At 45.0% G+C, this 26,524-nt stretch overlaps 1 protein-coding gene across 1 annotated transcript in view; it reads right to left on the bottom strand.

The window, feature by feature from the left end:
• The window catches only part of LOC141107150 (major histocompatibility complex class I-related gene protein-like), a 36,190-nt gene that overhangs the window by 8,391 nt on the left and 1,275 nt on the right, over positions 1-26,524 (bottom strand). The window contains exon 3 of the mRNA XM_073597897.1: positions 17,667-17,945. Coding sequence (XP_073453998.1) covers positions 17,667-17,945 — 279 coding nt within the window. The remainder of the gene's footprint in view (positions 1-17,666; positions 17,946-26,524) is intronic.

The following is a 26,524-nucleotide window of genomic DNA, read 5'->3' as shown; positions in this document are numbered from 1 at the left end:
CCTGGCCTGCCTCAGGACATCCTGTAAGCCCGGGTACCTGCCCAAGAACCGCTGCACCACCAAGTTAAGGACGTGAGCCAAACAGGGCACATGGGTCATTTGTCCCTGTCGGAGGGCAGAGAGGAGGTTGGTGCCATTGTCGCAAACCAACATTCCTGCCTTAAGTTGGCGTGGCGTCAACCACCTCTGAACCTGCCCCTGCAGAGCTGACAGAACCTCTGCCCCAGTGTGGCTCCTGTCCCCCAAGCACACCAGCTCAAGCACCGCATGGCATCTTTTGGCCTGCGTACTTGCGTAGCCCCTTGAACGACTATGGAGCACCGCTGGTTCCGAGGAAGAGGCCATGGAGGAAGAAGAAGAGGAGGGGGTGGAGGAGAGAGGTGTGTCACAATCATTAGCATTTTGTAGGCGTGGTGGTGGAACAACCTCCAACACTACTGCACCTTGTCCTGCATCCTTCCCAGCTGCCAGCAGAGTCACCCAATGCGCCGTGAAACTTAGGTAACGTCCCTGTCCATGGCAGCTGGGGCAGGGAAATTTGCCTGGTACAATCTGACGTCGGTGTACCAAAAGAAGATTGCCCACAAGTACTTGGCTGTGACACACCTAATTCTACACCTTCATTCCTCTCAGTGCAGGTCTCAGAGAGGACTGAAGGTCTAGTGGGGTTGGAAATCTCAGCTGATGAGGAGCAAGGAGATGTCCTCTTTGTTCTTTGGTGTGGGTCTTTTAGATACGCTTGCCAACGAACTGCATGGCAGGTCAACATATGTCTGGTCAAGCATGTGGTACCCAAGCTGGAGATGTTTTGGCCACGTGAGATACGCTTGAGACATATGTTGCAAATAGCAGTGGTGCGATCTGATGCACTCGTCTCAAAAAAGGCCCACACCAAAGAACTTTTTGAAAAACATGCAGAGACTGCAGCGCCCTGCACATGTGGAGCTTTGGGGTGTGATGCAGTCAATGTGCTGCCCTTAGGCTGGCCCCTGGAGGGCATCCTGCTTTGTTGGTGATGTGCCGCCTCCTCCTCCTCCTCCTCCTCTCTCCTATCAGGCACCCACGTTGAGTCAGTGACCTCATCATCTCCTCCCTCCTCATCACTGGAGCAAACCTGGCAGTATGCTGCAGCAGGGGGAGCATGACTGCCAGATTGCTGTCCTTCTTGGGCACCCCCTCTGTCCGTGCTCATGTTACTGCCTTCATCGAGCTCAGTATCATCATCAGAGCCTTCCAAATGCTGGGCATCCTCCTGGAGCATGTACCCAACACTGTGGTCAAACAGTTCGAGGGACTCCTCAGGAGGACATGGTGGAGCTAGGGAAGGAGTCACTGATGACATTGAGCCGAGGGAAGAGGCCGCTGCTTTGCCAGACAAAGCACCCCGGGCATGGGTGAGAGAGGATGAGGAGGATGAGGACGGCTTGGTCATCCACTCGACCAAGTCTTCCGCATGTTGCGGCTCAACACGGCCAGCTGCCGAAAAAAAGGCCAAGCGTGTCCCATGGCCATGTGCTGATGAGGATGCACCGTCTCCACGACCAGCACTAGACACAGAGCCTGCTTGCCCTCTCTTATTGGCTTGTGACTGTCTGCCTCTCCTTCTTGGCCTTCCAGACATACTAATGGCCTGTAGCTGCACTAAGCTGGGATATATATATATATATATGTACTGATACTGCAGCTAGCAAAATCAACTGCCTGCCTGTAGTATGAGAACACCACCAACCTTCTACAGGTAGCTTTAGCTGAACACTGTGAGCAGGACGCACTGCACTAAATGTAAATAGTCTAGCTGCCTGACCGTGGTACTAATAGGATCAAAAGAACACCAGTAATTTTCTTCAGGTAGCTTTATATACTGTAACAAGACAAGCCTGCCTGTCAGTAGGAAGATAACAGGAACGGATCTAGCTGAACACTGTGAGCAGGACGCACTGCACTAAATGTAAATAGTCTAGCTGCCTGACCGTGGTACTAATAGGATCAAAAGAACGCCAGTAATTTTCTTTAGGTAGCTGTAAATACTGTAACAAGACAAGCCTGCCTGTCAGTAGGAAGATAACAGGAACGGATCTAGCTGAACACTGTGAGCAGAACGCACTGCACTAAATGTAAATAGTCTAGCTGCCTGACCGTGGTACTAATAGGATCAAAAGAACGCCAGTAATTTTCTTCAGGTAGCTTTATATACTGTAACAAGACAAGCCTGCCTGTCAGTAGGAAGATAACAGGAACGGATCTAGCTGAACACTGTGAGCAGGACGCACTGCACTAAATGTAAATAGTCTAGCTGCCTGACCGTGGTACTAATAGGATCAAAAGAACACCAGTAATTTTCTTCAGGTAGCTTTATATACTGTAACAAGACAAGCCTGCCTGTCAGTAGGAAGATAACAGGAACGGATCTAGCTGAACACTGTGAGCAGGACGCACTGTACTAAATGTAAATAGTCTAGCTGCCTGACTGTGGTACTAATAGGATCAAAAGAACACCAGTAATTTTCTTTAGGTAGCTGTAAATACTGTAACAAGACAAGCCTGCCTGTCAGTAGGAAGATAACAGGAACGGATCTAGCTGAACACTGTGAGCAGGACGCACTGCACTAAATGTAAATAGTCTAGAAGATAACAGGAACAGATCTAGCTAAACTGAATACAGAGTATATATATATATGCAACACCTGGGATGCATATATATACACAATACACTTTAAGTGCAGCTAACTGACTGACTGTCCTGCTTAATCTAGCTAACTCAAATGAAATGACACTGTCTCTCTCTCTCTCTATCTCTCAGCACACCGGAACACACTGCACAGGGCCGCCGTGCAGGCGGCCTTATATAGTGTGGGGCGTGTACTAAATCCCCTGAGCCATAATTGGCCAAAGCCTCCTTGGCTTTGGCCAATTACGGCTCTCTGTTCAGGCTGCGCTGTGATTGGCCAAGCATGCGGGTCATACTGCATGCCTGGCCAATCATCAGCAAGCAATGCACTGCGATGCCGCAGTGAATTATGGGCCGTGACGCGCCACACGAATTTGGCGCGAACGGCCCATATCGTTCGCAATTCGGCGAACGACCAAACAGCCGATGTTCGAGTCGAACATGGGTTCGACTCGAACACGAAGCTCATCCCTAATGGTATTACACACCTCAATTATTACACAAATTTTTCCCGGCTTCTGATAGATGCTGGAGGTGCGGCTCTGAGGAGGGGACGCTCCTACACATTTTTTGGACCTGTTCACTAGTACAGCAGTTTTGGGTAGCAGTAGAGACAATTGTTAAAAAATTCACGAATCACATAACGCAGAGAGATCCAGCCATTTTTCTGTTACATGCCACCTCAGCCCCAATTAAATCATATAAAAAGTCAGTGGTCAGACATCTGCTCAATGCAGTGAAGTCCTGTATTCCAGCATTGTGGAAACAGAGTACATCCCCTACGGTGGGAATGTGGCTACGTAGAGTTGAAGAAATCAAAAAGATGGAAAACCTAATACTGATTGCCCAACACAAACAAGACAAACATTCAAGAAACTGGTTATCCTGGAACATATATATTTTCTCAGATGAAGGACAAACCTTACTAAATTCTTGAGAACCCTTTGACTAGGTAGCGGCTACGGGATAGAACCTTGGCCGGATCCATCGCGCTCGTGTCTATCTATAACCCTCCCCCCCCCCTCCCTTTCTCACCCCTTCCACTCTGCCCTTACTTCTTATATATATATATATTTTTTTTTTTTCTGTGCAATAAGTGGTCTATTATTTCAGTAACAGACAACTTTCCATTCACACCAACTATGATGGAAATATGTAAGGATAAGCAAATATTGGGAAGATGTCATTCCGGTTATATTGTAATACTGTATGGTGGTTGACATACCTATGGACTACAAAGACGGATTCACTAATCTAAAGAGGATAAATTATGTCATAGGCCAGTTTCTATGCAGATAGAAGGGAACACTTTAATGGAAAGGATATATGATGACGGTATTTGTCAGAATGTTAATAGAAAGACCAAGGATGTATTATATCGATTATGATACGCTTTTTCTTTTTTCTTATTTGTTTTTGTTTTCTCTTTTCCTTGTCAAAAATTCAATAAAAATTATATTTGAAAAAAAAAAAAAGACTGTATATAGGAAGAGTTGTCCCTGAAGTTATTCTGAAATTAAGTTTATTGGGGAATTTCAGTATACAGAAGCAATAAGTTGTGGCCAGGGGGGAACAGCATGATCATGAGAAGAAAATATGGCACAGGAAATAAATAAATCCAGAGTTCTAGTAATTGCAATCTAGTAGTTTCTGAAGTGCAGCAAGGGTTAATACAGATGGGGTGACAAGGCAACACTATGGTATAGCAGTGATAAATCCGGTCCAGTCCAATCCAGTAAGTCAGGTCTCAGCAGCAAATGACATAGAGTTACTACAAGTTTCAGCAGACCTTAGCAGTGCACAACAGGGAGGAACCACAAGACTCAGTTTTCCTTGGCAGCACACAACAGGGGGAGCTACAAGTTCCCCCCTGTCTGCAGACCTTGGCAGTAAACAACAGGGAAAAATGACAAGTCTCAGTAGTCCTCAGCAGTACAGTACAGGGACTAACTACAAGCCTTGACCTTGACAGGACACCACAGGAAAGGTACTACAAATCCTAACAGTATTCAGAGAATACCTTGAGCCAAAGGCCTCTGTCCTCTGCATGCACAGGAGTGGTCTTTCCGGCATACAGGGCCTGTGTCAAATTGTAAACTGAGCTGAACTTGTGCAGCTCAGTGTACATTGCCAAGTAGACTGTGAACAGGACCAGTGGTGGCCTGTGCATTAAGGGCGCATGGGTGCCACCCTCTCTCCAGCCACCCTTCTATCACCAATAGATAGATTCATGCATTGCATGAACCTATCTATGGCCGCCGCTGACACCCCCTATTCAGGCGCCCGGCCCCTTTTCAGGTGCAGGCCATCTGAATTTCAGCTGTGGGGGTGTTTTTGAAGCACCTGATTAGAGCCATAGGCTCTAATAGGCAGAAAAAAAGGTGACCTGCAAGCGCCATTCTGAGCGTTCGCAGGTCACTCAGCTGTGAGTTAGAAAAGTGAATGGATATTCGCTTTCCTAACACTAAACCGCCTCTCCACCAATCAGGTATTTGGGTCTGTTACCTGGAACCTTGGCTGAAATGACAGGCGCTGATATTAGACGCCTATCAGGAGGAGAGGATGGGAGATGAGGACGGCAGGAGATGCATAAAGCACCCTGCTTGTCACCGTCACCCGCTGCCCCACCAAGACAGGTTAAGTGCTAGGCAGATGGTGAGCAGGTGGGGATCACACTGGGAGCATTCAAGGACACACAGGCAGCATTTAATGGGCACACTGGCAGCATTTGATGGGCACAGTGTCAGCGTTTGATGGGCACAGTGGCAGCGTTTGATGGGCACAGTGCCAGCATTTGGGCACAGTGGCTGCAATTGATGGGCACAGTGGCAGCGTTTGATGGGCACAGTGGCAGCGTTTGATGGGCACAGTGGCTGCAATTGATGATTTAAAAAAAAAATTGTGCCCCCCCCAAAAAAATTTTGAGCACCAGCCGCCACTGAGCAGGACGGTAGATTTCTTTTAATGCAGAAAAGACAGTCTGCAAAAAAGAGCCTGCCTGCTCACAGTTTTTGAGCAATCCTGAGAGGTGCAAGCATGAGAGGGGCAGGAGGGGGTGTGCAAAGACTGTTATGCTGTGTACACATGACCAGACTTTTCAACAGCAAAGGTCCGACAGAACAAATCCGTCTGACAATTTGATTGTGTGTAGGCTTCATCGGACCTTTACTGTCGAAAAATCAGACGGACTTTAGATTTAGAGCATGTTTCAAATCCTTCCGACGGACTGGAGTCCGGTCAAAAAATCAGTTTGTCTGTATGCTAGTCCGACGGACGAAAACCAACGCTAGGGCAGCTATTGGCTACTGGCTATGAACCTCCTCATTGTAGTCCGGTCGTACGTCATCACGTTTGAATCAGTGGGACTTTGTTGTGATTGTGTGTAGACAAGTCCGATTCGACGGAACTCCGTCGGAAAGTTCTTTGGAGTTGAGTGCGTCAAAGTCCGGTCATGTGTACACGACATTACTAATCAACCAGCCTTGGCTTTTTTTCCTTTTATTTTTACCTGGTTTTCCAACCAGTAACATTCCTTCTTATCTCTTCTTGTCAACACTTATTTCTCTATTCTCACATTTCACATGTGATGCTGTTATCAATGAACCCTCCCTGCTCCTCTCCTTTGTATAAATGTAATTACGCATTTATGAACACCAAGTGTCTGACATTAATGATTATTGAAATTCGGGCATTCCCACCTTTATGGTCACAACAGACATTCCATGACAACTGCAGATAAGAGTGGACTTGGTTCAGCTCCGTTTCTATCAATGTCAGAAACCTGCATTTTTACTCATGGTTGTTCTTATCTGTACTCTTTATGGCTCATAAATAGCTTGTGCTATTTTCGATGAAATATTTTTCTATGTAGTTACTTAAAACCCTTTCATGCCTAATGCCGCGTACACACAAGCGGAATGTCCATAAGAAAAAGTCCGATGGAAGCTTTTCATCGTATATTCCGACCGTGTGTATGCCCCATCTGACTTTTTCCGTCAAAAATTCAGACAGACTTAGAAAGAGAACATGTTCTAAATTTTTCAGACGGAACTAATTACTATCGGGAAACCCGCTTGTCTGTATGCTGTTCCGACGTACCAAAAATGGCACATGCTCTGAAGCAAGTACGAGACGGAAGCTATTGGCTACTGGCTATTGCATTTCCTTTTTCTAGTTCAGTCGTAGGTGTTGTACGTCACTGCGTTCTAGACAGTCAGACTTTGGTGTGACTGTGTGTAGGCAAGACCGCTTAAGCTGAATTCCGTCGAGACTCCATCAGAGAAACCTTTAGAGTTTATTCCGACGGCAAAACAACTCGTGTGTATGCGGCATTAGCCAATTTTTGACATTTGCTGCTTACAAGTTAAAATCAGTATTTTAATCAAGTAATTTTCTAGGAAATTACTTAGAACTCCCAAACATTATATTTATTTTTTAGCAGAGACCCTAGAGAATAAAATGTCAATTGTTGCAATATTTTATGTCACACGATATTTGCGCAGCGGTCTTGAAACGCAATCTTTTGGGAAAAAAGACACTTTTATTAATTAAAAAACAACTAAACAGTAAAGTTAGCCCAAATTTTTTTGTATAATGTGAAAGATGATGTTACGCAGAGTAAATAGATACCTAACATGTCATGCTTTGAAATTGCGCACACACGTGGAATGTTGGCAAACTACGGTACCTAAAAATCTCCATAGGCAACGCTTTAAAAAAAATTAACGCTTACCAGGTTAGAGTTATAGAGGAGTTCTTGTGCTAGAATTATTGCTCGTGTTCTGAAAATCATGGCGACACTTCACATGTGTGATTTGAACACGTTTACATATGTGGGCGCGAATTACGCATGCGTTTTCTTTGCTGCGTGAGCACGCAGGGACAGGGGCGCTTTAAATTATTTTACATTTTTTTACACTGTTCCTTAAAAAATTAAAATTCTGATCACTTTTATTGCTGCCACAAGGAATGTAAACATCCCTTGTGACAGTAATATGTGGTGACAGGTACTCTAAAAGACCCCAAATCTCTCCTTTGCACTTCTGAATTCTGTAATTCTTTAAAAATCTGCACCATTGGCAGCCGATTAAACCGGAAGTGTTTCAACCTAGCTGGCAGAAGTGCTGGATCCTGGATCAGGCCTGCAGCTGCATATCACCCCGGTATAACCCCTTCATGCCATGAATGCAAATGTGCGTACTGTCAGCGTGAAGGGGTTAACAACAACTAAATGATCTTTCTTACAATAGAAGTTTCACAACTGCAGCTAATAGAAAAATCTTTTGAACCTTCTATTAAAATGGTTGTAAAGCCTAAACATTTTTTACCTTAATGCATTCCTTGTATTAGGTAAAAAAATGTTTAGGTTTCAGCAACCCCCCTCACCACCCCTATTACTTAACTGAGCCCTCATTTGATCCAGGGCTGAGCACGTCTGCAGGTCTTCTTTCCTCACTTCTGGGTCACGCTAGCTTTGCTGGGGTACCAGGAGCCATTCGCTCCCAGTGCTGTCAATCAAAGCCAGTGATGAGGTCCGCTGTCTGTGTCAATGGAAGCAGCTTCCCATGAGGGGACTGAACTAAGGGGAGGGGCCAGGAGCACAGGCGGGGGACCCAAAAAGAGGAGGTTCACGGCTGCTCTGTGCAATGCTATTGTACAGAGCAGGTACACATAGACATGATTGAAAAATATGCACTGTGCTCGAGTGAACCAAACAAACAAATAATAAATCAATTAAACTCAATTACATTCAATTAAATTAAATGTACGTATAAATATAGAGATAACGCAATGCATATTACTGTCCTCTTACATATAAAGGTGCATGGATTTGGATGGATTTGGAGATATCCTATTATATAAAAGGTTTATAGATGACCTACTTATCATTTAGAAAGGAAGTATGGAATCACTGGTGGGGTTACTAGAATCTATGAACGATAATGATTGTAACATCAAGTTAACCTGGGATATCAGTAGAGATCGGATACATTTTCTTGACTTGGAGATATTTAAAACTACTAGTGGTATTGAGACCAAATCATTTTTCAAGACCACAGATCGAAATTCTTATATTCCCACCTCAAGTTGTCACTTTAGACCATGGCTGGATAACATCCCCAGAGGCCAGTACGTGAGGATGCGGAGAAATTGCACACGGGACACAGACTTTGAATCTCAATCTGATATGTTGAGTACTATGTTCTCTGATAAAGGTTATTGTAGAGAGTTTCTTAAAAATTAAAGAGGTAAGGTTAGGGATATGAATAGAGAAGATCTTTTAAAGGATGGGATTGAAACCAGGAATGTAAATGATGATGTGGGCACCTGTGTTGTTTTAGATTATAATTTGCAGAGCAAGGAGGTGGAAAAGATTATACATTAATATTGGAATGTATTAAAACAAGATACGCACCTTAGAGGTGCACTCTCTGATAAACCTAGAATTGTGTATTAGAGAGCACCAAGCCTGCGTGACAAACTGGTACATAATGTGGAACCACCCCTTTCGAAACCCAAGATGTTTTGGGATTTGAAAGGCTTTTATGGCTGTGGAAGATGCTACAGTTGCATTAGGGTTCCAACTAACAATAAAAGGGTAAAATAATTTCAACATCCCCATACCAACCATGTCTATACGATCAGGGATTTTATATCCTGCAACACAGTAGGTGTTGTATAAGTGGTAAAATGCCCATGCGTTTTCTTTTATGTCGGATGCACCACAAGAGCTTTAAAGGATCGAATGGAAGAACATGTGAGGAATATACGTAAAGGTTTCCTCAAGCACTATCTTTCTATAAATTTCAAAGAGGTACATAACCAAAGTACATTAGGGATGCGATTTTGGGGAATAGAGGCACCCAAACGGCACTGGAGAGATTCCAATTACATTAGAGAGATCAGCAAACGTGAGTCATGGTGGATACACCAGTTTGGCTCCCTCTCTCCGGGGGGGGGTGAATAAGGAATTCAATCTCAGTTGTTTCCTAATTTTTAACCCGGGGTGATTATCCTTTGGCTAATATCCCCTCCCATTATTTTGGAGTTTACTGGCAACCCTTCTTGGCCATTTATAGACATATAATCATTTCACATGGGAACTTTTTCTGGGATAAAGATTCGGGAGTACATCTTAGTGTATAGGGGTGTAACAGTGGCTTTCATATGATTCAATAGATTCACATACTAGGCGATTACATATGATCGTGCTTGCCATTGGTTATATGTGTTTTATATATTTTTATCAGTATTTTTATTTTAATATACATCTATAATAAATTATCCAGTTGTGGAAGGATTCTATGATGCATTTACATAATATTTTTTATATAGATTTTTAAATTTTTTATATTTTTTCTTCCCCATTTATAATTTTAGAATACTTCAATACATCATACCATGAGGGTATATTTGTCACCATACATGGTGATAAATGTATGTCATATATCATATGTCATATATCATTCAATGCCATGTTTTATATGTATTATCTAATAATATATACCTGGACTAGTGACAGCACTTATTTGGTTTATTATTATGTATATGATTATATTCTGACTGTTCATATGGAGGTATGTTGTGGTATGCGGGATACTGGAGCTCCGTCCTGGGATTTGTAGTATTATTATTAACCTATGTCGGCTGGGTATTTATAGATGGGCTGAGCACTGATTGACATTTGGTAGATATCTCCTACTGATTGGTTTGCATTTGTTTGCAAGCGATGGTTAACATTGGGAGACAGGCTTTCACATCTTAATATAAGCCATAGTCCAACACTCGAGTGTCCGCAATCCAAGACAAAATGGCCGCGGTCGCCTTATATAAACCTGTAGAGCATCTGTCCAATCATATCCCCCTGATGAAGACACGTGATCCCTGTGTCAAAGACGCGTAGGGGAGGGGCCAGGACGGAGAGAGCAACACGGAGTACACACAGCAGAAGTTCGCCACAGCATACCACACCATACGTCCAGCGGTTTTTAACTTTATCATCGGAGGCTGTTATAGAATGGTGCACTGACGCACCAGTTCTACAACCCCTGGCAAAAATTATGGAATCACCAGTTCCTGAGGATGTTCCTTCAGTTGTTTATTGTTGTAGAAAAAAAGCAGATCACAGACATGGCCAAAAACTAAAGGCATTTCAAATGGCAACTTTCTGGCTTTAAGAAACACTAAAAGAAATCAAGAAAAATAATTGTGGTGGCCAGTAACAGTTAGATTTATAGAACAAGCACAGGGAATAAATTATGGAATCACTCAATTCTGAGGAAAAAATGATCGAATCACCCTGTAAATCTTCATTACAAACACTAACACCTGCATCAGATTAAATCTGCTTGTTAGTATGTAGGTAAAGAGGGTAAATCATCATGCAGTGTTGCACAAGATGTTGGTTGTTCAGGGTCGGCTGTGTCTAAAACATGGACCAAATACAAACAACATGGGAAGGTGGTTAAAGGCAAGCATACTGGTAGACCAAGGAAGACATCAAAGTGTCAAGACAGAAAACTTAAAGCACTATGCCTTGAAAACAGAAAATGTACAACAAAACAAATGAGGAACAAATGGGAGGAAACTGGAGTCAACATCTGTGACCAAACTGTAAGAAACCGCCTAAAGGAAATGGGATTTACATACAGAAAAGCTAAAAGAAAGCCATCTCTAACACCTAAACACAAAAAAACAAGGTTACAATGGGCTAAGGAAAGGCAATCGTGGACTGTGGATGATTGGATGAAAGTCATATTCAGTGATGAATCTAGAATCTGCATTGGGCAAGGTGATGATGCTGGAACTTTTGTTTGGTGCCGTTCCATTGAGATTTATGCAGACGACTGTCTGAAGAAAATATGCAAATTTCCACAGTCAATTATGATATGGGGCTGCATGTCAGGTAAAGTTACTGTCAGAAAGGGCATGCCAGCACCCAAGATGGCTGCCGAAGAAGACGACCTGTTATCTCTGTCTGTCAGGAAGGGCATGCCAGCACCCAAGATGGCTGCCGAAGAAGATGACCTGTTACCTCTGCCCCTGTCAGAATGCCATTGGTGCACACACACCCTGTGACAGCTTTTGACACCCAAACAGGCTACTTAAACTCAGTCAGTTTCCAGACTCAGTGCTGTCTGCTCTACAGCGTTCCCTGTGTATCCTGCAATTACCTACCTGACTTCCATTCCTGTTGTGATCCGGCTTGCTTCCTGACGTTCCTGTTTCCTGCCTGCATCCGACCCTGGCTTGTCCTCTTCTCTGCATCTGCCTGCTCTTTCTGCCACTTCGCTGCCAGTCTGCTGACGACCCAGCCTGTAATCTGATTCCTCTTCAGCCTCTGTTCCTGACGTGCCCATTTGTGTATGACCCGGCCTGCCTGTACCTGCCTTCTCTTCAGCCTCGGGGGTGCCACCATCCCTTCTGCAGCACCTGCACTTCTGCCTGTGGGGACCTTTTGTCTACTCACTCCAGCTACCTGCCTACCACTGCTATGGGATTCCTACAGACACCCCTACAGCCCAGCTGAGTGCTCCGATCCAGCTCCAGGTTCAGCGATCCCGCCAGGCACTCGTGCGACTCTGCATCTCTGTGCTTCCTGTCAGCTCTAACAGGGGCTCCAAGTCAGAGTTGTAAGAGAGGCCATCCTCTGCATACCAGGCTCCATCACCAGGTACGTGACAGGCACTGGGGAGATGGCTGTCATTAAATCTTCAATAAAACACACAGGTTTACATTGAAATTTTGGACACTTTTCTTTACTCATCTATTGAAATCATGTTTGGGGATGATTTATCAAGATGATAATGCATCTTGCCATAGGGCAAAAACTGTGAAGAAATTTGAAGAAAGACACATAATCTCAATGTCATGGCCTGCAAACAGTCCGGATCTCAATCCAATTGAAAATCTGTGGTGGAAGTTAAAGAAAATGGTCCATGACAAGGCTCCAACCTGCAAAGATGATTTGGCAACAGCAATCAGAGAAGGCTGGAGCCAGATTGATGAAGAGTATTGTTTATCACTCATTAAGTCAATGCCTCAGAGACTGCAAGCAGTTATAAAAGCCAGAGGTGGTGCAACAAAGTACTAGTGATATGTTGGATTGTTATTTTGTTTGTTTGTTTTTTATGATTCCATAATTTTTTCCTCAGAATTGAGTGATTCCATAATTTATTCCCTGTGCTTGTTCTATAAATCTAACTGTTACTGGCCACCACAATTATTTTTCTTGATTTCTTTTAGTGTTTCTTAAAGCCAGAAAGTTGCCATTTGAAATGCCTTTAGTTTTTGGCCATGTCTGTGATCTGCTTTTTTTCTACAACAATAAACAACTGAAGGAACATCCTCAGGGACTGGTGATTCCATCATTTTTGCCAGGGGTTGTATGTGAGTATCCCATTGTGGGGAGTGTTTTTATTTAATAAATATTACCCGGCTATATTACACTATATAGTTTCTTTTTTTATTTACACACATGGAGCTACATTGAATCCATCTGGGGGAATACATCTGATATCAGCACTGAGCCCGGGGGTGGCTCCAAAGCGTGTTTTGACTCAGGGTAGCAGGTGGGTCACACGCTCTGAGGTGAGCATACTAGCCTAAGGGGATCACTGAAGTGCACCGGAGCATGATTTGCAACACCTAGGATATTTCAGCATGATGAATGATATCACATTTGGACATCACCTGCACGCATTGATTTGGAGTGTTATATAGTATTTTTTTTCATTTGTTACTTTGCAACTATTTATTAGGGCACTTATGACGTCCTATATGGAGCACTAAGCACTTTTTGTATTCATTTACGCACTTTACTGTTTGGATTTATATTATTGATGTTTTTATACCAATCCAACATTTGCACTTTGCACCTTTATATGTAAAAGGACAGTAATATGCATTGCGTTATCTCTATATTTATATGTGCATATTGAAGTTTAATTGATTTATTATTTGTTTGGTTCACTCGAGCGCAGCGCATATTTTTCATTCATACATTTGCACAGTATATTAAACATGATCCGCGCACGCAGCTAGTGGTAACATACTTTGTGCATAGGACCAGTGTGGCTCACAAGATTTATTTTCATTTTTGCTTAGGTACACATAGACATGTGTGTTTTTTTTATTTTTTTTATTTAGCTTTACAATCACTTTAAAGCGGAGTTCCACCCAGATTTTTTTTTTTCAGAATCAGACTCCTCTAAACCTATTTATATACTTACCAGAATCACCCTGTTTCTACCCTGTGTCCCCCAAAATAAGACCTAGCGTGATTGTCGGTGATGGCTGCAATATAAGCCCTAGCCCCCAAATAAGCCCTAGTTAAAGTCCTTGTAGGTCTTATTTTGAGAGTAGGGCTTATTTTCGGGGAAACAGGGTAGGGCTTATTTGGGGGGTAGGGCTTTATTGCAGCCATCACCGACAATCACACTAGGTCTTATTTTCGGGGAAACAGGGTATGTAGTCCTCCTAATCTGCCACTTCCTGGTCTGCGGAACTCCTCGTCACTTCCTCCCTCGCCTGTGCTCCCAGGAGTCTGTGGGCAGTACTTGCCATAACAATGGGGTGGGACTTTCCTCCATCACCACCCATTGTTATGACAACTTTAGAAACAATTGGCGCTAAGGCTGGTGAATCCTGCATGCGCGAGACCGAGAGGTGCATGCTGGTTACACAGCATGCACCTCTCCAAAGCTAATACAGGAAGAGATATCGATTGGGCTTCACATGCCCACAATCATGATGGCAACGGCCACAACAGGAGTGACAAACTTGTGATTATTACATTTATATTTTAGCAACATCCACTATTAACCTTGTATGATTGTTTTTTTATGCATAATGCATTATGCTCAGATCAATTTAAAAAAAAGTGTCCGGAACTCCGCTTTAAGGCTCTGTTCACATTAGTGCAATGTGGGAACCCTGCAAATCCACTGCGGGTTCCCACATCGCACCCGACTCGCAAGGCAGTTCACACTGCCATGTGTGAACTGCTGGGAGTGTCATTAGAGAGTTAATGAGAAAAAGAGAAAGGGTTACCCAGCGCATAACAATGAGAAAGCCTATATAGTAATTCAGCTATATATATATATATATATATATATATATATATATATATATATTATTGTCCTTATTGTGGTTGGAGTTTGTCCATATATACTCTAAAAAGTTCAGGTGCAAGCCATCCCCAGAGCGTATCTAGAGTACTCTGTGAGAAATGCAAAAGAAAAAAGGAGGGAGGCGCACCTTAGTGTAGTATTACCAAACTATTTAATAGCGCAAAAGTAATGCACTTACCTAGAGAAGACATCAAAGGCATATCTTTAATATGTGAGGTCCTCCTTGAGGGGTGTAAGCAATTTGGTTTCCCAGCAAGGGCACACCTGGCACACCCCCTGCACACGCCTATGGGTGACCAAGCTATCATAAACAACTCCTGGTCTCTAGTAATGATCAGAGTCGGCAGGACCAGTTCCTGATCATGTGATCACTGGGACAGCAAATGTCTTCTAGGCCTAAAGACCCTCTTTAAGGGATGCCAGAGCTGGGCGTGGAGGAGTTAAAGGATATCTAAACCCAAAAGGAAACCTTGTAATGCTGAATGTTGCAGCTTAACTGCCATTAGATGTGGTGGTTGCATTTGTTTTAATTTTCCAGGCTAAAAACATTCTTAGCAATTACAGAAAGTACCTGCTACACTAGCCATACACTAATAGAATTATGTTTTTTATTGTTCTATTTTCTAATCATTAGTGGGGTCAAATCAATGTTCATTGATCGACAGCAGTGAGGGGAAAGTGTGAGATGTCGGCGCCAAAATACAAAAAAAAATTACCACGTATTTATCGGCGTATAATACACACCCCAAGTTTAGGAGGGAAGTTTAAGGAAAAAAACTTACATTTTAAATGCCCATCAATGCAGCCTTATCAGTGTCCATCTGCAGCTTTGTCCGTCATTGCAGAATGATCAGTGTCCATCTGCAGCCTTGCCCAAAATTGCAGCATGATCGGTTTTAAATTGTTACTGGCACTCAATTTAGGAGGGAACGAGCATCGCCGAGATAGACAGAGCCAGATGTCCTGTTTACTTGGCTCCTCTCGGCTCGTCTCGCAGTCCCGGTGTTCTGCCGAGAAAGTTCCTCTCGGCGGATAAGGACCCCCAGCTGATTGTAGATTTTGAGCTTCGGCTATCTCCGGCGGCTGATAGTAGTTCGTACTGCGCAGGCGCTGCGCCTGCGCAGTACAGGGGGGTCCTTATCCGCCAAGGGAACTTTCTCGGCAAGACACCGGCCCTTGGCCCGGCTCCTATGATGGACACAACACCGGGACGTAAATGCTAGGAGGTGGGACTGGGCGTGACTGCGAGTGGAGCCGAGCCTAGCTGAGTACACAGTACACTCGACTCTGTCTATTTCGGCGGCGCTCATTCCCTCCTTCCCCTCTGAGGCAGAGGTTCGGCATATAACACGCACCCACGATTTTCCCCTGATTTTAAGGGGAAAAAGTGTGTGTTATACGCCGATAAATATGGTAGTTGATGCTGCACCTAAAATTTGTGGAAATGAATAACAATGCAAATATGTATGTATGTATGTGTATATATATATATATATATATATATATATATATATATATATATATATATATATATATATATATATATATATATATATATATATATATATATATATATATATATATAAGGGCGCCAAGGAACCAATACAAAAATCTAAATCAAATTAATATTGGACTTTTTTGATGTTTTTTTGTTATTGTGCACTTTATTAATCAAATACACAATGTGTATTATTAACCGCTTGCCGACCGCCTCACACAGATATACTGCGGCAGATGGGCTCGTACAGGCAGAATCACGTACCTGTACGTTCCCCTTTAAGAGGCGGCCAGCGGGCGCACGCCCGCGGCAAGCTCTGCGAGTCGGGTTGCAGGTCCCGCAGACTCGATTGCTGCAGGGATAGGAAGAACGGGGAGATGCTAATGTAAACAAGCATCTCCCCGTTCTGCCTAGTGACAGTGTCACTAATCTCTGCTCCCTGTCATCGGAGCAGAGATCAGTAACGTGTCACACACAGCCCAAACCCCACAGTTAGAAACACTCCCCCAGAACACACTTAACCCCTACACTGACACCTAGTGGTTAACCCCTTCACTGCCAGTGTCATTTACACAGGAAGCAGTGCATTTGTATAGCACTGATTGCTGTATAAATGACAATGGTCCCAAAAATGTGTCAAAAATGTCCGATGTGTCCACCATAATGTCGCAGTCACGATAAAAATTGCTGATCGTTGCCATTTAAAAAAAAAAAATTAATAAAAATGCCATAAAACTATGCCCTATTTTGTAAACGCTATAACTTTTGCGCAAACCGATCAATAATAGCTTATTGCAATTTTTTTACCAAAAATATGTAGAAGAATACATATCGGCCTAAACTGAGGAAAAAAAATGTTTTTTATATATTTTTGGGGGATATTTATTATAGCAAAAAGTAAAAATAATGTGTTTTTTTCAAAATCGCCGCTCTTTTTTTGTTTATAGCGCAAAAAATAAAAACCACAAAGGTGATCAAATACCAGCAAAAGAAAGCTCTATTTGTGGGAAAAAAAGGATGTCAATTTTGTTCTGGAGCCACGTCGCACGACCGCGCAATTGTCAGTTAAAGCGACGCAGTGCCGAATCGCAAAAAGTGCTCTGGTCAGGAAGGGGTAAATTCTTCCGGGGCTGAAGTGGTTAATTTGATTTTGATATTTGTATTGTTTCCTTTGCGCCCTTTATATATTTACTTTCACAAAGAATCTTATGTTGAATTATTTTTTAGAGTTGAATTGTCTTGTTTTCCTAGTAAATGCCATATGTAGCTCATAGTTCCAGTGCCGATTTGTGTGCATGGTAACCAGAGAGTGTGGTGCATGCATAGGAGTTAGTGTATATAGTGTAGAAAGTCTACAGTGTGCGGTTACCTCTCTTTTCCAGTTCCTCTCTTCCATTATCGATGTGTTTCTTCAAATATTCAACACATTTATTCTCTACAAATGCCTTGTGTTGCTCCCCCTCTCTGACTTCCGGACTGTTCCATAGCTGTGTGGTCATCTGAGCCTCATTGGTGATCGGTATATAGATCCAACTCTGTGTGTCCAAGTAGATGAAGTCTCTCCCATCATATCCAAGCTGGTCAAAGCCAGTAATGCTGCCATCATCATCCAGCTGGCACCCATACACATCCTGGAAGAAGTGGAAACCTGTAGATTGCAAAAATATAGGTTATTAAGTATGCAAGCAACTGTGCAATGCTGACAGTTGTTATAGATGCAGATGCATCTATTAAAGCAGAACTTCAGTATTTTTTCCCATCTATTAAATCTTCTGCCCTTGTTGTTTTTTTTTTAACTTTGGATACTAAAACATTTTTTTCTGCCAGTAAATACCTTATACAGCCCACTTCCTGTTTCTTGTCTGGTCATTAGCCTAGGCTTATGACATCATACACAGTTCTCCCTTTCCCACTCTTGTGAGAGTTTGCCAGGAAGGGAGGGGAGGACGAGTCAAAAGAGGGCCAATGAGAGCTGCCGAGCTGTAGGTGTGCCTCTGTGTGTCTGTGTAAATCCAGGAAGTGAACAGGCAGCAGCTTCAGCTGCCCACAGTTAAAATGGATGCAGCCAGACTAGAGGGAGATTTCTGCAGCATATTTGGCAAGTACAGAATCACAGTATATATAAAATAATATGCAAAGTGGTTGGAGGGAAGCTTCAGAATAGCAAAGATGTTTTTATTACAAATAATGTGAGCAGACTGCAGTCTTTAACCAGATAAAAGGGACATGTTGAGCTGCAGTATTTAACCATTTCCCTATAGCAGAATGACAGCCGGGCGGTGGTTCTGTTATCCTGACTGGCCATATATGATGTCCAGCAGAATAACATGCCAGTGCACGCCTGCGGGGGTGTGCAGCATTGCAAACGAAGGTGCTGTGTGTCAGTCTCAGGGCCATCTTTGTGTCAGGGTAAAAGGGGCAGCTGCCCTGGGCCCTGTCATTGTTGTGGGGCCCAAAGCAGCTGCCTCATCCTTGCCAACTATCCTGTTTTAAATTCCCTTGTCCCTTGAAGTTTTAGTCCTGTGCTGTGTCCCGATATATCAGTGTAAAGTGCTGCTACTAATGCTGCCCAGCTCTGCCCTATTGTGTACAGATGACTTACCTGCAGACTGTGTTTACATGTAAATAACCTGCATTGATATGTAAATAGTGGCGGCATTCAATTACATTACATACATTCTATGTAAATAGCTGTGGCCGGCAGCATTGATATGTAAATAAAAGGTGGCATTCATATGTATATCATGTCCCCTGAGGTCATATCCACCATCGCCTATACTAAATGCTGTCCACTGGGGAGGTAAAGGGGCATGCTTAAAAGACCTGCCTGCAACTGTGGTCATTAAGCCTAACATCAGCCTGTTCTGCAAAGGTAAGCAAATTGGTGGGGGGAGGGTAGTGTGGGGTGTACAGGGGTAGGCAGAGAAGGAATTACAGTTTGGGGTGTACAGGTGGGCAAGGAGAGGGATGTGTAGAGGTAAGAAAGGTGGGTGCAAAGATAAACAGGGGAGGCAGGAAGAGTTAAAGGGGTTTAGGGTTGGAGTGGAAAGGATGGGGGAGGGTTGGGGTGCAGAGGTTAGCAGGGGTTTTATGATGCAAAGGTGTACTGACAGGGTGGATAAAGATCTAGGCCACATGTAGGGCAGCCAATTCATTTCAATGGGCTGCTCTATGTGCTAGAAATGCAGAAGAAAGTCCCAAACCATTTTTCCAAATCTCAATTAATGGCACTGCTGGGCAACAATGAATGGCACTGCTGTGTATCTGCTAAAGGGCAGCACATTTCTGTGGTGCAGGCTAAATGTCTCAGGTACACTGGTGGTCACTGTAAATCTTCTCATTACATTGGTGCTTGGTGTAGAATGCTTTTCTTCACACTAGTGGCCAGTGTGAATGTCCCCCTTACATTGGTGGTCAGCGTAAATCCCTCCTTACATTGGTGGTTACTGTTAATGCTTCTATTACATTAGTGGTCAGTGTAAACCCGCTATAAAAAATCAGCTTCTCCACCCAGCACTGCCACTGATCCCAGGAGTTTTAGAATCCCTAGGAGTTTTCTGTCTATTGATGGGTCCGCTTACCTCCCCAGTCCATGGTATGCAGGCAGTGAGGAGATGATGTGCTGTAACCTCTAGCAACCAATCAATGAGCAGTAATGATGTGCAGTAATCTCTAGCAACCAATCAACAAGCAGAAATCATGTGCTGTAACCTCTAGAAACTAATAAGTGAGCCATAATGGGTGCTGTAACCTCTAGCAACCAATCATTAAGTTGTAATGATATGCTGTAACCTCTAACAATGTGTCAGTAAGCGGTAATCACATGCTGTAACCTCTGGAAACCAATCAAATTCGCTGTCTGATCTGATTCAGTAAACTGATTTTGAGTCTAGCTGGTATTTATTGTATGTCTCAGAGCAGGTGGTGAGCGAAATTGCATGGGGGCCCCAAGAAAATTTTTGCCCAAGGTCCAATCAATATTAAAGACAGCCCTGGTCAGTCTGACACACTGCATCTCCGATCGTGGCATGGAGCCTCTGATGGAGACTCCTTACCACGTGATCATCTGTGACCAATCACAGCTGATCATCGCGTGAACCAGGAAGAGCCGGTAAACGGCATTCCTCAGTTCACGCTGACAGGGAGAGCCAATCGGCGGCTCTCCTTGACAGAGGGGGGTCTGTGCTGATAATCAGCACATTGATTATCAGCACAGCCCCATCAGATGTGCCACCACAGCTTCCAATAAGTGCCCATCAGCTGCCAGTCAGTGCCCCATCAGAAACAGATGTCAGTGCCCATATTAGTGCCAATCAGTGCCCATATCAGTGCCAATCAATGCCCATCTCAGTGCCCAGCAGTAACACCTGTCAGTACCTCATCATCAGTGCTGCCCATCAGTGTCGCTTGTCAGTACCAATCAGTACCACCTATCAGTGCTGCCTGTCAGTGCCCATCACTACCGCCTGTCAGTGCCCATCACAGCCACTTGTCAGTGCCATCACAGCTGCCTGTCAGTGTCCATCAGTGCCACCTATCAGTGCCCATCAGTGCCACCTATCAGTGCCCATCAGTCAAGCATATCAGTGCCGCCTATCAGTGCCCATCAATTCTACATATTAATGCCTCCTCATCAGTGCCCATCAGTGCCACCGAATCAGTGCCCATCAGTGAAGGAGAAAACAAAATGTTATAACCTAAACGAAGAAAAAAAAATTTTTTTTTTCAAAAATTTTGGTCTTTTTTAGTTCGTTTAGCAAAAAATAAAAACACCTGTACATTTTCAAAAAAATACGGGGGTTTAGTCACACTATATGGCCATATAGCACTAAGCCCACCTACTGCAACAAAGTAGGAATCCCCTTCAGTTCTCCCACATAGAGGAGTTCAGCTCCCATGGTTGAGACAAAGGATCTTCCATTCTATTACTAGGGTAGGACCCACTAATTCGGGGTACTTTGTCACAGTAAGTGGGCTTAGCACTATATGACCATATAGTGTGACCAAACCCCCATATTTTTTTGAATATGTTCAGGTGTTTTTAACTTGCCTTGCAGGAAATGTCATTCTTGAATGTGTGCGATGTAATATATTATGTACTGTTTGTTGGTCTTATAGCAGCACCATCTTGAATCAAAATGCATTGTATGGTATGCCCCCCAAATATGTTTTTGTATATTGTAATAGACCTTGACCAGTTTTTTTTGGGCTGGAGCACCCCTCCCCCTCTTCATTACCTGTTATTTAGTGGCCACCAGTGCATAGGAGGAATCCCCTTCAGTTCTCCCACATAGAGGAGTTCAGCTCCCATGGTTGAGACAAAGGATCTTCCATTCTATTACTAGGGTAGGACCCACTAATTCGGGGTACTTTGTCGCAGTAAGTGGGCTTAGCACTATATGACCATATAGTGGAACCAAACCCCCGTATTTTTTTGAATATGTTCAGGTGTTTTTAACTAGCCTTGCAGGAAATGTCATTCGTGAATGTGTAATATGTTTTGTACTGTTTGTTGGTCTTATAGCAGCACCATCTTGAATCAAAACGCATTGTAGGGTGTGCCCCCCAAATATGTTTTTTTATACTGAATGGCGGAACCTCGCACCGGTGAGGAGCCTTCAGAAATGAGAGGAATAAATAAACTTCTACCTTATCTTCCATCACACAATTGCGGACACCTGTATACTCAGCTGAAGAGAAGAGAACCGCCTGCCGTTGCTGAAAATACTGGGGTTCCTGTGTGATTGATTCACTGATTTTCCAAGAAATATGCAAAAAGATACAAGTCAGATTTTGGGCATCCCCTAAAACAAAGATGAGATACTTCCAAAGGGAAATCATGGCTAAAGGCAGGGGTGGACTCACAACTCATGGGGCCCCCGGGCAATAGTAGATCATGGGGCCCCCTGTGTCCCCACCCGCACGCAAGCCACACCTACACAAAGCCTCACCTACATAAATCATTGGGGCACACAGTAAGGCCCACAGCAGGGCACAATCACATCACAGGGCATGAGGCGCACAGCAGGGCAGATCATGGGGCACAGGGCACATCAAGGGGTACACAGCAGGGAACAACACAGGGCATTGGGCACACAGGTAGACACATCATGGGGCAAAGGGCACATCAGGGGGTACACAGCAGGACACTGAGAACATCACAGGGCATGGGGCACATCACAGGACACACAGTAGGACACATCAGGGGGTACACAGCAGGGCACTGAGAACATCACAGGGCATGGGGCACATCACAGGACACACATTAGGGCACATCAGGGGGTACACAGCAGGACACTGAGAACATCACAGGGCATGGGGCCCATCACAGGACACACAGTAGGGCACATCAGGGGGTACACAGCAGGGCACAGGGCATGAGTCACACAGCAGGGCACATCACAGGCACACAGCAGGGTTTATTATGCTGTACACAGCAGGGCACATTATTGAGCAAAGCATGGTGCATCACAGGGGGCACAGGGAACATCAGGGGGTACACAGCAGGGCATTGGGCACACAGCAGGGCACATCATGGGGCACACAGCAGGGTTTAATATGCTGTACACAGCAGGGCACATTATTGAGCACAGCATGGTGCATCACAGGGGGCACAGGGATTATCAGGGGGTACACAGCAGGGCATGGGGCACAAAGTAGGCACATCATGGGGTATACAGCAGGGCACATCACAGGGCATATCAGGAGTTACACAGCAGAGCATGCAGCACATCACAGGGCATGTGGCACATAGTAGGGCACACAGCAGAGCACAGGGCACACAGTAGGGCACATCCCAGGCCACATCATTGGAAACAGGGCACATTTAGCGGTACACAGCAGGGCACATCACAGGGCATGGGGCATACAGTAGGGTACACAGCAAAGCAAGGGGAACATCAGGGAGTACACAGCAGGGCACAGAGCACATCACAGGGCATGAGGCACACAATAGGTCACATCACAGGGCACACAGTAGGGAACATCATGGGTCGCAGGGCACATCACAGGGCATGGGGCACACAGTAGGGCACATCAGGGAGTACACAGCACATCACAGGGCACACAGTAGGTCACATGAGGGGTTACAGGGGGACACTGTGGGGGGTGGACAAAACAGGGACACTGTGAGGGGGTGGACAAAACAGGGGGACACTGTGGGGGGTGGACAAAACAGGGGGACACTGTGGGGGGTGGACAAAACAGGGGGACACTGTGGGGGGTGGACAAAACAGGGGGACACTGTGGGGAAGGGGGGATGGAAGGCACAGGAGCATGCTGGTGGTGGAGGACACATGGGGGCACTGTGGGGGGTTGGAGGACACAGGGGGACACTGTGGGGGTGGACAAAACAGGGAGCACTGTGGGGGTGGACAAAACAGGGGGACACTGTGGGGAAGGGGGTATGTAAGGCACAGGGGGACAGGGGCACAGGGGGACACTGTGGGTGGGTGGAGGACACGGGGACACTGTGGGTGGACAAAACAGGGGGACACTGTGAGGGGATGGACAAAACAGGTGGACACTGTGAGGGGGTGGACAAAACAAGGGGACACTGTGGGGGGTGAACAAAACAAGTGGACACTGTTGGGGGGTGTAAGGCACAGGAGAACACTGTGGGTGGAGGACACAGGGGGACACTGTGGGTGGAGGACACAGGGGGCACTGTGGGTGGGCGGAGGACACAGTGGGTGGGTGGAGGACACTGGGGGGGCACAGTGGGTGGAGGACAAAGGGGGACACTGTGGGTGGGTGGAGAACACAGGGGGACACCGTGGGTGGGTCAAGAACACAGGGGGACACTGTGGGTGGGTGGAGGACACTGGGGACACCGCGGGTGGGTGGAGGACACTGGGGACACCGCGGGTGGGTGGAGGACACAGGGGGACACCATGGGTGGGTGGAGGACACAGTGGGTGGGTGGAAGACACAGGGGGACACTGTGGGTGGAGGACACAGGGGGACACTGTGGGTGGGTGGAGGACACAGGGGCACACCGTGGGTGGGTAGAGGACACAGGGGCACACCGTGGGTGGGTAGAGGACACAGGGGGACACCGTGGGTGGGTAGAGGACACAGGGGGACACTGTGGGTGGGTGGAGGACACAATGGGTGGGTGGAGGACACAGGGGGGCACAGTGGGTGGGTGGAGGACACTGTGGGGGGACACTGTGGGTGGGTGGAGGACACAGGAGGACCAGGAGAATATCACAGGCCTCCTAAGGTTCTGTTGGGGCCCGGGCCCCCTACACCACCTGTACTGTCTGCCGCCCGCTCCCTCCTCTGCCCCCGCGATGGCGGCCATGGTACCTCCAGACTCCAGCAAAGAAAAACAGCACCTTACGGTCACCCGATGCCTGCATACCTCTCACAGCGCGCTGCTCCCCGCCGGCCCCTCCTCTCTTCTTGTCCGTCCCAGGTGATGTCATGTACAAGCACCTAGGGTGGACAGGAGGGAAGGAAGAGCCAGCAAGGAGCAACGTGCTGTGAGAGGTATTATCACAGATGCATCCTGATCCCTGCTAGATGCTGCATGTATTGCAGATGCAGAGGCTCTCACGGGCCCCCTAGCGGCACGGGCCCTCGGTCCGTGCCGATGGGTCAGTCTGCCCCTGGCTAAAGGGATGTAGACACTGCCACTTTCCTCATTAGAGCCTTTGAAAATGCAGCATCTCATTAATAATTATAAATCACTCCCATACAGATTCGTTCAGCACATGGACACAAACAGCTATTTTTTTAGAATAACAAAAGGAAGGAATCTGCCACAAAGTTTGTTAAAATCTCTGAAATGTACATAGATCACCCAGAGGGGATTGTTTAATTTTAAACCACTTCAGCTTCGGAAGATTTTATCCCCCTTCATGACCAGGCCATTTTTTGCGATATGGCACTGCGTTATTTTAACTGACAATTGCGCGGTCGTGCGACACTGTACCCAAATAAAATGTATGTCCTTTTTTCCCACAAATAGAGATTTCCTTTGGTGGTATTTGATTACCTCTGCAGTTTTTATTTTTTGAGCTATAAACAAAAAAAGAGCGACAATTTTGAAAAAAAAAAATTACTTTCAGCTATAAAACATATCCAATAAAAAAAATGTAAAAAATCAAATTTCTTTTTCAATTTAGGCCAATATGTATTCTGCTACATACTTTTGGTAAAAAAAATCCCAATAAGCGTATATTGATTGGTTTGTGCAAAAGCTATAGTGTCCAAAAACAATGGAATATACTTATGGAATTTTTATTTATTATTGTTTTTTACTAGTAATGGTGGCGATCAGCAACTTATAGTGGGACTGTGAGATTGCAGCGGACAAATTGGACACCTAACTAGGAATGCCACTGGACAGTCCAGGTTTAGAATTATGTGTCCTGGTTTCAGGCGGACTAAAACCCGGACACATTATTCAGACCAGGCTGTGGCTCCCCAAGTAACAAAGATAGTCACACACAAATCTGTTGCCATCTGGGAGCTGCAAACGGCTGTGTGGGGGCAGGTTCAGTATAACTGGGGGGCAGGGCAATGATGTCAACAAGAGCAATTTGGCCACACCCACTATTCAATGTGGTGCGCTATGCATTACCACTCTCCTTGGGGCCCCCAAAGGTGTCCCAGGCCGATAACGTGTTCGGGTTTGGTTTGAAGAAAAGGTGGCAACCCTACACCTAACTGACACTTTTTTGAGAACCAGTGTCACCAATACAGTGATCAGTGCTAAAAAATATGCACTGTCACTGTACTAATGACACTGGCAGGGAAGGGGTTAACAGGGGCGATCAAGGAGTTAAATGTGTGGCCAGCATGTGTTACTGTGTACTGTGTGAGGTGTTTTTACTAACACAGGGCTTCCTTCGGTAATTTTCGGAGCCAATAGTCAAGTGCCAGCAACCAAGAGGCTGATTGGTTCGTGCTGCAGCCAATTGCCAGGGCGGTGGGGGCACATGGGCACGCTTCCTACCCCGACACGCGGTCACATACTAGGCACGTGATCCTGTGCAGGAGAGCCGCCTTGCCGCCGTATATGTACTGTATATGGTCGGCAAGCGGTTAAATCAAACAAAAGCACATATAATACATATAATACAAAAATACTAATTGTTATATATTTATAATTATATTTATAGCATTCATAACTTATACTTTATAAAATTAATAATTAACAGTTTTATCAGTTTAGCTTCTGCTTTTAAAGCTTTAACACAAATTAAATTCCAAATTAGA

This window comes from Aquarana catesbeiana, linkage group LG09 (assembly GCF_042186555.1).
Source record: "Aquarana catesbeiana isolate 2022-GZ linkage group LG09, ASM4218655v1, whole genome shotgun sequence".
NCBI classification, from domain to species: Eukaryota; Metazoa; Chordata; class Amphibia; order Anura; family Ranidae; genus Aquarana; species Aquarana catesbeiana.
The sequence above is the reverse complement of the archived record's forward strand: the minus strand, read 5'-3'. Positions and strand labels throughout refer to the sequence as shown.